Raw genomic sequence first — 14,575 nt, 5'->3', positions numbered from 1 at the left:
CTACAGGAGGGTCTCTCTCCAGGAACAGGGTTGGAGTTAAAACCTACAGGAGGGTATCTCTCCGGGAACAGGGTTGGAGTTAAACCTACAGGAGGGTATCTCTCCAGGAACAGGGTTGGAGTTTAAACCTACAGGAGGGTATCTCTCCAGGAACAGGGTTGGAGTTAAAACCTACAGGAGGGTATCTCTCCAGGAACAGGGTTGGAGTTAAAACCTACAGGAGGGTATCTCTCCAGGAACAGGGTTGGAGTTAAAACCTACAGGGGGGTATCTCTCCAGGAACAGGGATGGAGTTTAAACCTACAGGAGGGTATCTCTCCAGGAACAGGGTTGGAGTTAAAACCTACAGGAGGGTATCTCTCCAGGAACAGGGATGGAGTTTAAACCTACAGGGGGGTATCTCTCCAGGAACAGGGATGGAGTTTAAACCTACAGGAGGGTATCTCTCCAGGAACAGGGTTGGAGTTAAAACCTACAGGAGGGTATCTCTCCAGGAACAGGGTTGGAGTTAAAACCTACAGGGGGATGGAGTATCTCTCCAGGAACAGGGATGGAGTTTAAACCTACAGGAGGGTATCTCTCCGGGAACAGGGATGGAGTTTAAACCTACAGGGGGTATCTCTCCCAGGAACAGGGATGGAGTTTAAACCTACAGGAGGGTATCTCTCCAGGAACAGGGTTGGAGTTTAAACCCACAGGAAGGTATCTCTCCAGGAAAAGGGATGGAGTTTAAAACCTACAGGGGGGTATCTCTCCAGGAACAGGGTTGGAGTTTAAACCTACAGGAGGGTCTCTCTCCAGGAACAGGGTTGGAGTTTAAACCTACAGGAGGGTATCTCTCCAGGAACAGGGTTGGAGTTAAAACCTACAGGGGGGTATCTCTCCAGGAACAGGGATGGAGTTTAAACCTACAGGAGGGTATCTCTCCGGGAACAGGGATGGAGTTTAAACCTACAGGGGGGTATCTCTCCAGGAACAGGGATGGAGTTTAAACCTACAGGAGGGTATCTCTCCAGGAACAGGGTTGGAGTTTAAACCCACAGGAAGGTATCTCTCCAGGAAAAGGGATGGAGTTTAAACCTACAGGGGGGTATCTCTCCAGGAACAGGGTTGGAGTTTAAACCTACAGGAGGGTCTCTCTCCAGGAACAGGGTTGGAGTTTAAACCTACAGGAGGGTATCTCTCCAGGAACAGGGTTGGAGTTAAAACCTACAGGAGGGTCTCTCTCCAGGAACAGGGTTGGAGTTTAAACCTACAGGAGGGTAGCTCTCCAGGAACAGGGTTGGAGTTAAAACCTACAGGAGGGTATCTCTCCAGGAACAGGGATGGAGTTTAAACCTACAGGAGGGTATCTCTCCAGGAACAGGGTTGGAGTTTAAACCTACAGGAGGGTATCTCTCCAGGAACAGGGATGGAGTTAAAACCTACAGGAGGGTATCTCTCCAGGAACAGGGTTGGAGTTTAAACCTACAGGAGGGTATCTCTCCAGGAACAGGGTTGTAGTTTAAACCTACAGGAGGGTATCTCTCCGGGAACAGGGATGGAGTTAAAACCTACAGGAGGGTATCTCTCCGGGAACAGGGTTGGAGTTTAAACCTACAGGAGGGTCTCTCTCCAGGAACAGGGTTGGAGTTTAAACCTACAGGAGGGTCTCTCTCCAGGAACAGGGTTGGAGTTTAAACCTACAGGAGGGTATCTCTCCAGGAACAGGGTTGGAGTTTAAACCTACAGGAGGGTATCTCTCCAGGAACAGGGTTGGAGTTAAAACCTACAGGAGGGTATCTCTCCAGGAACAGGGTTGGAGTTTAAACCTACAGGAGGGTATCTCTCCAGGAACAGGGTTGGAGTTTAAACCTACAGGAGGGCAGCTCTCCAGGAACAGGGTTGGAGTTAAAACCTACAGGAGGGTATCTCTCCAGGAACAGGGTTGGAGTTAAAACCTACAGGAGGGTATCTCTCCAGGAACAGGGTTGGAGTTTAAACCTACAGGAGGGCAGCTCTCCAGGAACAGGGTTGGAGTTTAAACCTACAGGAGGGTCTCTCTCCAGGAACAGGGTTGGAGAGACCTGGTTTATATAAAATATCCAGGAAGTCCTATTGAGATCAGAAGACTTTGTGATGAGAGATTTTAATGTCAATGAGACTCCCCTGGTTAAATAAAAAAAGGATAAATGAATATCTCTGGAATACCTGAGGAGCTGGTGAGTGTGAAGGAGAGGGAGCTTCCTGTGACATAAGCAGTCAGGTTTCTCACAGACTCATCTACAGTGAAGGAGAAATTATCAGCCCCTCCTAGACTCCGCACAGCCTGTAGAATGGTGACCTGAAAGAAAGAAGTAGAGGAGTAGAGAAGGTGGGTGGGAGAAAAATGGCAGATGCATCTTTCAGAAGCAACTCTCCCAGGGTGACATGTTGTTGCACTACAGAAGCCTCATCTTGGAGCATGGCCATTGGGGCTAGGCTAGGTCCAACATCACAAGTTTGGGACAAAGTCTTTAATAAACGAGTGCAAGCTTTTGAAAATAAATAACATCCTTGGACCAGCACTGATCCTTTGTTTAGACTTCCACATGTATGTGAAGTGTTATGGGATATTAGAACTCTCTTGTCCCAACCTTCACATTGTGGACCTAGCGTTACCCTAATGTTTACTATTGGCGTCAAGGCTACCAATGAAGAGCTGGAGGATTCCACAATGATGCTGGTGGCCTTGGGCAGTTCTGTCTTGGTGACCTGTATGGCTTGGCCACCTGAGGACTGGGCCAGCTCCCTGTAGAGCTGGGAGTCTGACACTGCCATCCGACTGTGCTGGACCTGTCCTTGGCCCTGGTCACTACCCCTCCTACGACGGAGCCCCAAAGAGCCAGTTAGGAAGAAGGTCACCTGCGCAGAGAGAGAGAGAGAGAGAGAGAGATATTGGGAGGATACATTGTGAATTCAATGTGTAAATTGAAGGGCAGAGAAAGGAGAGAAATCCAAGGAATTTGATGATCTTCTCTCAACGATTGTGAAGGTCAATAAATCCAAAAGGCAATGAAATGTGTATATTACCGGTTAATGTTGCTTGTTATATGGAGTATAACAAGGACCAGCTACTCACCACTGACTTAGTGCGTTCTATTAGAGCGATCACCGTGCCCATTAGATTCAAGTCTTTTGCAGGGGCATCAGTGAAAAGGAAGATGTCTGAAGAGGGGGGTGCACCAGTTAAAGCCAACTGTAGAAAGTACAGGGGATACAGTCACACTAGCACACCACTACAATGTATTGGGAATACATTCTGTGTTGAACTGGCAGCTTGAATGGAAATTCACAAATCAAATTCATAAATATACAGTGGGGAGAACAAGTATTTGATACACTGGCTGTTTTGCAGGTTTTCCTACTTAAAAAGCATGTAGAGGTCTGTAATTTGTATCATAGGTACACTTCAACTGTGATAAAAAATAAGTAAGTAGGAAAACCTGCAAAATCAGCAGTGTATCAAATACTTGTTCTCCCCACTGTACATATATACAGTCTTATTTTGGTTGTACATGCCTCTCCAACACTACAGGTTTGTCAGTCACTGTACCTGGAGTCCTGATAGACTCATCTCCGGGAAATCCCCTCCTCCATCAGCATTCAGTGCATTGATCTGGGCCTTAAAGACGTTTGGGTCTGTGGTCCGCATCAGGGGCCCAAAGTCTTGTGGCACAAAAACAATAGGAAAGGACAAGATCCATGTCACAGGCGTTGTCCATGTCATGTGTGTAGGATGCCGAAACGTTGGTAAATACCCATTCAATTGCTGGGAGATAATACATGGATTGTGCGATTTTCTTTATTTTGATAGTTTATAGTTTATTCGCCATTAGTCAGCACGTCCATACAAAATGTTTTCTGGGTGTGCGTTTTTTTATATACGCTATCCGTTATCCGTGTCATAGAAGGAGGCCTTTTCAAACTATTTAACCTTATTTATTACTTTAGCAAACATATCATGACATTAGTGATAGTCAAAATCTGTTACATTTGTTTAACGTCTAAATCAACATTTGGCCCATTTAAGCAGCGTGCGTCCCTCCTACAAGACAATGGGAGAAGGCCTATGTGAAGGAATCCAGTTTTTCCTTTTGAACATATGCAATGTGTCTGCCTCCGATGTAAAATAAATGTTTGACTTCTACACAAAATTACTTCATTACCTGTTTTAGGTTTAAGGAAGAGTGTAGGTCGCATTCTTTATCATAGAGCTATGAAAGCTATGTATTAAGATCCGCCTATTCGAGACAAAATCAGTGATTGCTTTGCCATGTCTGTGGCGTGAAGCAGTCCAGCTGGATAAATGTTTTTCGAAGGACCGCCCCTTTGACGTAACGTTGCAGTGAAGTGATATAAATGGATGTAATGATGCAGCCGACCACCAGAGGGAGGCAAATACACATTTATTCAACAGAGGACATTTACACGGTCCTAGGAAGGTCTGCACAGCTGTCTTCTGAATTTTAAAACGGTGGAAAATCAATAAAATCAATACATTTTTAAAATAAATTATTTGAGTGATCATACCGTTCAGGACTCATCCCATCTCTCACCTGGGTCATTGAAGGGGACCAAGATGTAGACTGAGGGCTCGTCTGGCGTTCCTCTCTTGCTGTCAATGATGAACGATGTCGTCTCCCTTACTGCTGCAATGTCGTCCGACATGCTGCCGGTGGTGTCGATTACAAAACACAGAACTCTAGATCCATTCTTAGAGATACCCATCATGCTGAGAGAGGGAGAGAAAGAAGGAGAGCGAGAGAGTGAGAGAAAGAAGGAGAGCGAGAGAGTGAGAGAAAGAAGGAGAGCGAGAGAGTGGGAGAAATAAGGAGAGCGAGAGAGTGAGAGAAAGAAGGAGAGCGAGAGAGTGAGAGAAAGAAGGAGAGTGAGAGAGTGGGAGAAAGAAGGAGAGCGAGAGAGTGGGAGAAAGAAGGAGAGCGAGAGAGTGGGAGAAAGAAGGAGAGCGAGAGAGTGAGAGAAAGAAGGAGAGCGAGAAAGAGAGAGAAGGAAGGAGAGCGAGAAAGAGAGAGACCGAGAGGGAGAGGAAAGGAATCTCATTATGTGTTGGGCAGTGCAAAAGTTGTTGCACATGTACAGCAGGGGCAGAGGCAGATAAATGGGCTTGAAGAAAAGGACTAGGGCTAGGAAGTTAGGTTCAGGATTTGTTGGTCAATGGGCCCTGGCTATCCCACAGAACATCAAATGTGGAGTTTCCAGCGGAGGGCGGCATGCTCCAAAGGCCACAGACTGAGGAAGGCGAACTCATCATCCCGCTGGACAGTTGGAGGGTTTTGGTTTGTCTTGCCGGCCAGGAGGCCTGGGGTTGAAATGATAGCCACCAGGGGGCATCTTGGAGGTTGCACACTCGCCACAGGAGATTTACCCGAAGGGCGTGGCTGGTCACACAAGAGGAAATGCACGGATGTGGCGCGCTGACCACTTGAGAGGGCAGCAACGCTCCCCATCCAACCTGACAGAGCTTGAGAGGATCTGCAGAGAGGAATGGGAGAAACTCCCCAAATACAGGTGTGCCAAGCTTGTAGCGTCATACCCAAGAAGACTCGAGGCTGTAATCGCTGCCAAATGTGCTTCAACAAAGTACTGAGTCAAGGGTCTGACTACTTACGTAAATGTGATATTTTCTAAAGTCTCTAAAAACCTGTTTTAACTTTGTAATTATGGTGTATTGTGTGTAGATTTGTGATGGGAAAAAAAAGCGATGTAAATCAATTTTGGAATAAAGCTGTAACGTAACAAAATGTGGAAAAAGTCAATGGGTCTGAATACTTTCCAAACGTTCAGATCTTACAAAGCCACACCTTCTTCCAAACCTTTTCCTCATGGTCCTTCGAGCCGGATGCCAAGACCTTTCACAACAGTGCTTATATGATCAAGTACAATTCCCCACCGTAGGAAGTCAGTGTCCCCGGCAGCCCCTCTGATGTCCTCCAGCAGCTGACTGGTTGCAGCCACGGCCACCTCTGCAGCTGCAGTGTGCCAGTTGCCGTGGCTGGACTCAAGCGAGTCCTTGTTGATCCCACCTGTTGGCTCCTTCCCGCTTGTCTGGTCCAATGATCCCCCATGGCTGCACTTCCCTGCCAACCAATAGAGATTATCAGGACAATAAAACTGGTCACATACAACTGCAGTCAGGATCTTGTATGTTATTACATTGATGTTTATTCTCAGACCGTCAGTCAGTATGCTACTACCCTGGTCCTACAGATGCCATATCTTAATTTGATCATCTTTTTGTTGCAGGAATTTTCCATGCAAACTTGTAGAGTTTTCAAGATTTAAAAAAAGCTTCTATAGTTTGTAATTTCCAATTTCCAACGTAACCCCTACAAAAAATAATTATAATTATAATCCACATAATAATGAACATTTCCTGTTTCTGCAGGATTACTTTCCTGCAGTGAGAAACCGGGTCAAATTAAGATGAGACATCATTAGGTCTATTTTGTAAGTGTTTTAGCGAACTTCTCATTTTGCTGTTGAGGAGCTGTAGTATAAAGCACATTTGACCAAAGCACATAGAGACATGAAACTAGGTTTGTATGCTAGTGCTATACTACCTCCGGTCATTTCACGGTGTAAATGCTATTAAAATCGGATTAGTGACTTACTCTACCTTTTGGTTTGGTGGAAAATAAAGGTACAAGGCCAAAATATCCCGAGGTCAGCTTCTTGTCTCTGATGATGTCTTCTAGGATGTTGTTCTGGCAGTCTTTTCCGACACAGCTCCGACATGTGGGCGTGTCCTTATCTGGTGGACAGAGGTTTCACAATATAAACTACATCCTGGTACTTTGCTACACAACACTACTTGATCTAAAATACTTTTAATGTAAAGCACCATTACATCCCCTTTACTTGTGCAATATGTTGTGACTGCATGAGACACCATTACATCACCTCTACTAGGGCAATATGTTGTGACTGCATGAGGCACCGTTACATCACCTCTACTAGGGCAAAATGTTGTGACTGCATGAGGCACCGTTACATCACCTCTACTAGGGCAATATGTTGTGACTGCATGAGGCACCATTACATCACCTCTACTAGGGCAATATGTTGTGACTGCATGAGACACCGTTACATCACCTCTACTAGGGCAATATGTTGTGACTTCATGAGACACCATTACATCACCTCTACTAGGGCAATATGTTGTGACTGCATGAGGCACCGTTACATCACCTCTACTAGGGCAATATGTTGTGACTACATGAGACACCATTACATCACCTCTACTAGGGCAATATGTTGTGACTGCATGAGACACCATTACATCACCTCTACTAGGGCAATATGTTGTGACTGCATGAGGCACCGTTACATCACCTCTACTAGGGCAGTATGTTGTGACTGCATGAGACAACATTACATCACCTCTACTAGGGCAATATGTTGTGACTGCATGAGGCACCATTACATCACCTCTACTAGGGCAGTATGTTGTGACTGCATGAGACACCATTACATCACCTCTACTAGGGCAATATGTTGTGACTTCATGAGACACCATTACATCACCTCTACTAGGGCAATATGTTGTGACTTCATGAGACACCATTACATCACCTCTGCTAGGGCAATATGTTGTGACTACATGAGACACCATTACATCACCTCTACTAGGGCAATATGCTGTGACTACATGAGGCACCATTACATCACCTCTACTAGGGCAATATGTTGTGACTACATGAGACACCATTACATCACCTCTACTAGGGCAATATGTTGTGACTACATGAGACACCATTACATCACCTCTACTAGGGCAATATGCTGTGACTACATGAGACACCATTACATCACCTCTACTAGGGCAATATGCTGTGACTACATGAGACCTCCAGTGGGCCTCCATGGTCCTGTGTATCCGGAGGCCTCCTCCATGCACCAGGCCTCCTGTGACAGCCCCCCGCACCAGGCTGTCTCCTTCCTACAGGTGCTCCCGCCTGTCCAGTGCTGCCAGAGTCTTCCTCCTGCCCAGCGCTGTCAGAATCTCCCATCTTTCCTGAGCTGCCAGAATCTCCCGTCTTTCCTGAGCTGCCAGATTCTCCCGTCTGTCCTGAGCTGCCAGAGTCTCCCGTCTGTCCTGAGCTGCCAGCGTCTCCCGTCTGTCCTGAGCTGCCAGCGTCTCCCGTCTGTCCTGAGCTGCCAGCGTCTCCCGCCTGTCCTGAGCTGCCAGCGTCTCCCGTCTGTCCTGAGCTGCCAGCGTCTCCCGTCTGTCCTGAGCTGCCAGCGTCTCCCGTCTGTCCTGAGCTGCCAGCGTCTCCCGTCTGTCCTGAGCTGCCAGAGCCGCCAGTCAGGAGCTGCCAGAGCCGCCGGTCAGCCAGGAGCTGCCAGGAGCTGCCAGAGCCGCCAGTCAGCCAGGAGCCGCCAGTCAGCCAGGAGCTGCCAGGAGCTGCCAGGAGCTGCCGGAGCCGCCAGTCAGCCAGGAGCCGCCAGTCAGCCAGGAGCCGCCAGTCAGCCAGGAGCTGCCAGGAGCTGCCGGAGCCGCCAGTCAGCCAGGAGCCGCCAGTCAGCCAGGAGCCGCCAGTCAGCCAGGAGCTGCCAGAGCCATCCGTCAGCCAGGAGCTGCCAGTGCCGTCCGTCAGCCAGGAGCTACCAGAATCGCACTTCACTCCGGAGCTGCCGGAATCTCCCATCCGTCCTATGCTGCCGGAATCTCCCGTCCATTCGGGACTCGTGGCTTGGGTCCCCAGTCCGAGGTTGGCGGCGAGGGTCGGCGCATTGAAGAGGCCACGGAGGCGGGTAAAAGAGGCGGAGAAGGACTATGGTTGAGTTGGGTCCGCGACCCGCGGACAGACACCCACACAGACCCTCCCCTATAGGTTTAGGTTTTGCGGCCGGAGTCCGCACCTTTTTGGGGGGGGGGTACTGTCACGTTCTGACCTCAGTTCTTTTATTATGTCTTTGTTTTAGTATGATCAGGGCGTGAGTTGGGTGGGTTGTCTATGTTAGTTTTTCTATGATTTGCTATTTCTGTGTTTGGCCTGGTATGGTTCTCAATCAGAGGCAGCTGTCAATCGTTGTCCCTGATTGAGAACCATATTTAGGTAGCTTGTTTTCTATTGTGTTTTGTGGGTGATTATTTTCTGTTTTCTGTTGTGTGTCTGCAACAGCCAGTACTGTTTTCGGTCGTTCTCTTTGTTAGTTTTGTTATCTCCGTGTTCATTTAATAAATATGGACACATACCACGCTGCACCTTGGTCCTCCTCTTTTTCCACCATCGACGGCCGTTACAGCACCATTACATCACCTCTACTAGGGCAATATGTTGTGACTGCATGAGACACCATTACATCACCTCTACTAGGGCAATATGTTGTGACTACATGAGGCACCATTACATCACCTCTACTAGGGCAGTATGTTGTGACTGCATGAGACACCATTACATCACCTCTACTAGGGTAATATGTTGTGACTACATGAGGCACCATTACATCACCTCTACTAGGGCAGTATGTTGTGACTACATGAGACACCATTACATCACCTCTACTAGGGCAATATGTTGTGACTACATGAGACACCATTACATCACCTCTACTAGGGCAATATGTTGTGACTACATGAGGCACCATTACATCACCTCTACTAGGGCAGTATGTTGTGACTACATGAGACACCATTACATCACCTCTACTAGGGCAATATGTTGTGACTACATGAGGCACCATTACATCACCTCTACTAGGGCAGTATGTTGTGACTACATGAGACACCATTACATCACCTCTACTAGGGCAATATGTTGTGACTACATGAGGCACCATTACATCACCTCTACTAGGGCAATATGTTGTGACTACATGAGGCACCATTACATCACCTCTACTAGGGCAGTATGTTGTATAAGGAAATATTTGACCAACATTCTGTTTCTGTATAACGAGCAACAGACATAACATGACTCTATTTTGTCAAAAACCAATGCAGTACTAAGAAACTCTAACAATGGGCATGTGGCTGTTCTTTCAGCAGCATAGTGCACTGATCTGTATCAGTTTGTTGTCCTGAGTTGAGTAAACACTTTCTGCATCTATCTTGGCATCCTCTGCACACTACTCCCTTTGGTAATCACCTATTGACAAAACTGTTGAATGTTTAAAGAACGTTGGCGAACGTGAACGTTAGACCCCTTGTCTCTTCAAATTAACATTCAACCTCAACATGTTTTAGTTGGCAAATAGCCATCTATCTTCAAACTACTCTGTACTCAATGAGACATCTTCAAACTCATTCAGCCCTTTTCAAACTACTCCCCCTCGTTAACATACACACCCAGACACATGTCGTCGCAATACCTGCAACAGGGCCGATGTCGGACACGTCTGATCTGATGAGATTGGAATGGGGAAATCTGTTACCCAGTTCTATCCAGTTACTGTGACTGTAGAAGTCCTGAAAATATAACAATGACAAGATGTTTAAAATAGTGTTATGACAAAGACCAATGTTATTAATTTATTAATGCGAATAAACCGTTTTTAAATGCTTTTAGCAAAACTAATATTTCATCAAAAGCACTCTCTCTTGTCTTATGGAGTAAGGAGATAATGAAAACCATCTAAATCACCTGTAAGGTGTGTAAAATGTCTCCCAGCTTCTGTCTTGCTGCCTCAAAGTTCCCTTGCTTGATGCTGGCTTTGACAGAGGTCATTCCATCTTTGATGAGTTTCCGCCCCTCGATAAATCTCTCCCCATCAAAGTGGTATTCTTCATTGAACAGGTGACGGAAGTCAACTCCGGCATTTCTCCAGGTGACGTCTGATATGGCACTCTGGAAACTCTTAGCAGACCCCGATGAGGAGCAGGCTAGAGCCAGAGACTCTGCAGTCAGTGGTCCGGGCTATACACACACACACACACACACACACACACACACACACACACACACACACACACACACACACACACACACATTTTTAATAATTAATACATTATTCTACTATACTATATACTGTACTACATTAGAAAAAATAACACCAATACTTTCTTTAAAATGATTAATTAATTAAAATGATAAATATAAAACAGTGACAGTATATGAGTCTGATGTGGTCTTTAGTTTTGTGGCTTTAGTTTACCTACCGGCAGAGTGAAGTCTCTTCCCTCAACCGAGGCCAGTTGCATGCACACCTTCGCCGTGGTCTGTAAGATGGCTTCCCTGGTGATCTCCAGGTGGTCCATGGAGCTGCCTGAGAAGAGCACCAGGAACCCATGGACCCCTGTCTGCAAGAGGAGGAGAGAGACAACGGCCAGGACTGATGACATCATAAACCTGTCTTTGGGATGGAGAGGACAGTCAACATGACTTATCATAATATTATAGTTTATTCATACAGTGCCTTCAGAAAGTTTTCACAACCCTTGACCACACATTGTTTTCTTACAACCTGAATTTAAGATGGATAAAATTAGATTTCTTGCCATTAACCTAACACAGACAATTCCCCATAATGTCAAAGTTAATTTTTTTAAACATATAATTATTCAACACCTTTTTTATGGTCAAGCCTAAATAAGTTCATGATTAAACATGTGCTTAACAAGTCTCATGTGTTGCAATAATAGTGTTTAACATGATTTTTGAATGACTACCTCATCTCTGTACCCCACACATACAATTATCTGTAAGATCCCTCAGTCGAGCAATGAGATTCAAACACAGATTCAACCACAAAGGACCAGGGAGGTTTTCAAATGCTTCGCAAAGAAGGGTATCTATTGGTAGATGGGTATAAATAAATAAAAATAAGAATATCCCTTTGAGCAAAGTGAAGTTATTAATTACACTTTGGATGATGTATCAATACACCCAGTCACTACAAAGATACAGACGTCCTTCCTAACTCAGTTGCCGGAGAGGAAGGAAACTGCTCAAGGATTTCACCATGAGACCAATGGTGACTTAAAAACAGTTACAGAGTTCAATGGCTGTGATAGGAGAAAATGGAGGATAGCTCAACAACATTGTAGTTACTACACAATATTAACCTAATTGACAGAGTGGAACGAAGGAAGCCTGTACAGAATAAAATACTCCTGTTTGCATAAAGTACAAAATGTGAGAAAGCAATTCACTTTTTGTTCTGAATACAGTGTTTTGCTTGGGGCAAACCAATACAACACATTACCGAGTAATGCTAAGTATACCTTTTAAGTGTGTTCCAATCAGTCAATATGTGTTTCCAAGGACACCTGAGCTGTCACACCCAGACCCCACACAGTGCTCCAATCCGTTTCTTTCCAGCCTTCATAACTACTGCCCACATGCCCTTATCAAACAACACAGCACATTTAACAACAAAGATCAACAAACGGACCAGTGCCTACCTTGTTATGCCACAGGTTCAGAAGTATGTCTCCTATGAAGAGATATGATTCATGATGCGTCTCTTTATACAACACAACAAGGAAGTGCCGTGCCAACATGATTTACATGAAACCTTTCACTGTTGTCACCTGTTGCATTGACATGATATCTGTTTACAGTGGAAATATATTTTCATTGTTTCATTGTTCTTGTTCATAAGAAGAGTCACAACTGCCATCAGGATCTTGTATGTTATTACATTAATGCTTATTCTCTGCCAGTCAGTATGCTACTAGCCTGGTCCTACAGATGTTGTATCTTAATTTGATCATCCTGTTCTTGCAGGATTTTTTCTGAATAGCAGGAAATGGAATATTTAAGGCTTATAAAGTATTTAATTTCCAATTTAAAATCTCAGACTTGATTTGCCCTTATGAAATATGTATCAACCTTACAAAAAAATGACAAATTATAATCCACATAATAAAAATGCCCTAACGTAAAATGTATCTACAAAACATTTCTATTCAATTATAATCTACATAATAATGAACATTTCCTATTGCTGCAGGATTATTTTCCTGCTGTGAGATCTCTCTGTACTTTGCTCCGTTCTTCTTTGCCTCAATCCTGACTAGTTTTAAATAAAAAAGACATCCCCACAGCATGATGCTGCCACCACCATGCTTCCCCATTGGGATGGTGCCAGGTTTCCTCAGGATGTGACGCTTGGCATTCAGGCCAAAGAGGTCAATCTTGGTTTCATCAGACCAGATAATCTTGGTTCTCATGGTCTCAGAATCTTCAGGTGTCTTTTGGCAAACTCCAAGGGGGCTGTCATGTGCCTTTTACTGAGGAGTGGCTTCTGCCTGGTCACTCTACCATAAAGGCCTGATTGGTGGACTGCTGCAGAGATGGTTGTCCTTCTAGAAGTTTCTCCCATCTCCACAGAGGAACTCGGGAGCTCTGTCAGAGTGACCATCAGGTTCTTGGTCATCACCCTGACCAAGGCCCTTCTCCCCGATTGCTTAGTTTGTCTGGGTGGCCAGCTGTAGAAAGAGTCTAGGTGGTTCCAAACTGCTTCAGTTAAAGATCTGTGCCTCGACACAATATAGACAAGTGTGTGCCTTTCCAAATCATGTCCAATCAATTGAATGTATCACAGGTGGACTCCAGTCAAGTTGTAGAAACATCTCAAGAATGATCTGTGTAAACAGGATGCACATGAGCTCAATTTCGAGTCTCATAGCAAAGGGTCCGAATACATTTACATTTTACATTTAAGTCATTTGGCAGACGCTCTTATCCAAGTAAACAAGGTATTTGGTTTTAGATCACAAAAATCATGTTGTTTTCTGCCTTGTGTTTGTTAGGTAACCCGTCACCATCACGTCTTTAGTGGTCTAATGTTGTGATTTAGAAGAAAATAACATTTGTAACATCAACTGGACCAAGATAGAACTTTTACCACTGTCTGACATCTTCTAATTATCTTCTATATGGAATAAAATAAATTCACTTTTCCTCAATATAGTTTTAAATTACCCACAGCACTAGAATATGATCCCATTTAAATTCTAAATATTAGCAAAATATAACATCCATTTATACACTGAAGGTGTCTTAATAAGCTTTAATTTGTGCAATTTAATTTGTGCTGCAAAGTATACCTTCCAAATGTGTTCCAATGAGTCAATATGTGTTTCCAAGGACACCTGAGCTGTCACACCCAAACCCCACACAGTGCTCCTGTCCTTTTCTTTCCAGCCTTCATAACTACGGCCCACATGCCCTTATCAACCAAACAGCTCATTTGACTAGATCAACAAACGGACCAGTGCCTACCTTGTTATGCCACAGGTTCATAAGTATGTCTCCTATGAAGAGATATGATTCACACAGATGATGGGTCTCTTTATACAACACAACAAGGAAGTGCCGTGCTACCATGATCTACATGAAACCTTTCACTGTTGTCTCCGGTTGCATAGACCTGATATCTGTTTATGATCAATGGAAACAGGATGCACCTGAGATCAATTTCGAGTCTCGTAACAAAGGGTCTGAATTCTTATGTAAATAAGGTATTTCTGTTTTTTATTTTTAATACATTTGCAAAATTAAATTTAAAAAAAAAGTAATGTTTTGTCATTATGGGGTGTTGTGTGTAGATTGATGAGGATTTTACTAGTTCCTCCACCAACAGA

At 44.8% G+C, this 14,575-nt stretch overlaps 1 protein-coding gene across 5 annotated transcripts; it reads right to left on the bottom strand.

Annotated features, from left to right (window-relative positions):
- Nucleotides 1–1,999: 1,999 nt before the first annotated feature.
- Nucleotides 2,000–14,255, bottom strand: LOC135551070 (von Willebrand factor A domain-containing protein 7-like). 5 transcript variants are annotated; one of them, XM_064982459.1, is made up of 12 exons: nucleotides 14,214–14,255; nucleotides 12,389–12,420; nucleotides 11,144–11,337; nucleotides 10,629–10,901; nucleotides 10,357–10,453; nucleotides 6,659–6,793; nucleotides 5,933–6,119; nucleotides 4,578–4,753; nucleotides 3,575–3,687; nucleotides 3,101–3,217; nucleotides 2,671–2,883; nucleotides 2,000–2,323 (listed from the first exon to the last, which is right to left on the bottom strand). In XM_064982459.1, the coding sequence occupies exons 3-12, from the start codon at nucleotides 11,327–11,329 to the stop codon at nucleotides 2,153–2,155; spliced, it is 1,668 nt and encodes a 555-aa protein (XP_064838531.1). In that variant the 5' UTR covers nucleotides 11,330–11,337; nucleotides 12,389–12,420; nucleotides 14,214–14,255; the 3' UTR covers nucleotides 2,000–2,152. The 5 variants fall into 5 exon arrangements, with proteins under 5 accessions (XP_064838531.1, XP_064838532.1, XP_064838534.1 ...); XM_064982460.1 differs by lacking the exon at nucleotides 14,214–14,255 and adding an exon at nucleotides 14,039–14,094; XM_064982462.1 differs by lacking the exon at nucleotides 14,214–14,255 and adding an exon at nucleotides 14,039–14,075 and having other exon boundaries at nucleotides 11,144–11,333.
- Between the last annotated feature and the right edge of the window lie 320 nt (nucleotides 14,256–14,575).

Source organism: Oncorhynchus masou, chromosome 12 (genome assembly GCF_036934945.1).
Source record: "Oncorhynchus masou masou isolate Uvic2021 chromosome 12, UVic_Omas_1.1, whole genome shotgun sequence".
Lineage (NCBI taxonomy): Eukaryota > Metazoa > Chordata > Actinopteri > Salmoniformes > Salmonidae > Oncorhynchus > Oncorhynchus masou.
Note: the sequence above shows the minus strand (reverse complement) of the source record. Positions and strands in the feature narration are given on the sequence as shown.

Excerpts from the sequence above, each read along its gene's own strand:
- LOC135551070 (XM_064982459.1), bottom strand. The coding sequence starts at position 11,329 with ATGATGTCATCAGTCCTGGCCGTTGTCTCTCTCCTCCTCTTGCAGACA. Across the intron at positions 10,902-11,143 it reads GAAGAGACTTCACTCTGCCG|CCCGGACCACTGACTGCAGA; the intron begins GTAGGTAAACTA and ends GTGTGTGTATAG. Across the intron at positions 6,120-6,658 it reads ATTTTCCACCAAACCAAAAG|GGAAGTGCAGCCATGGGGGA; the intron begins GTAGAGTAAGTC and ends ATTGGTTGGCAG.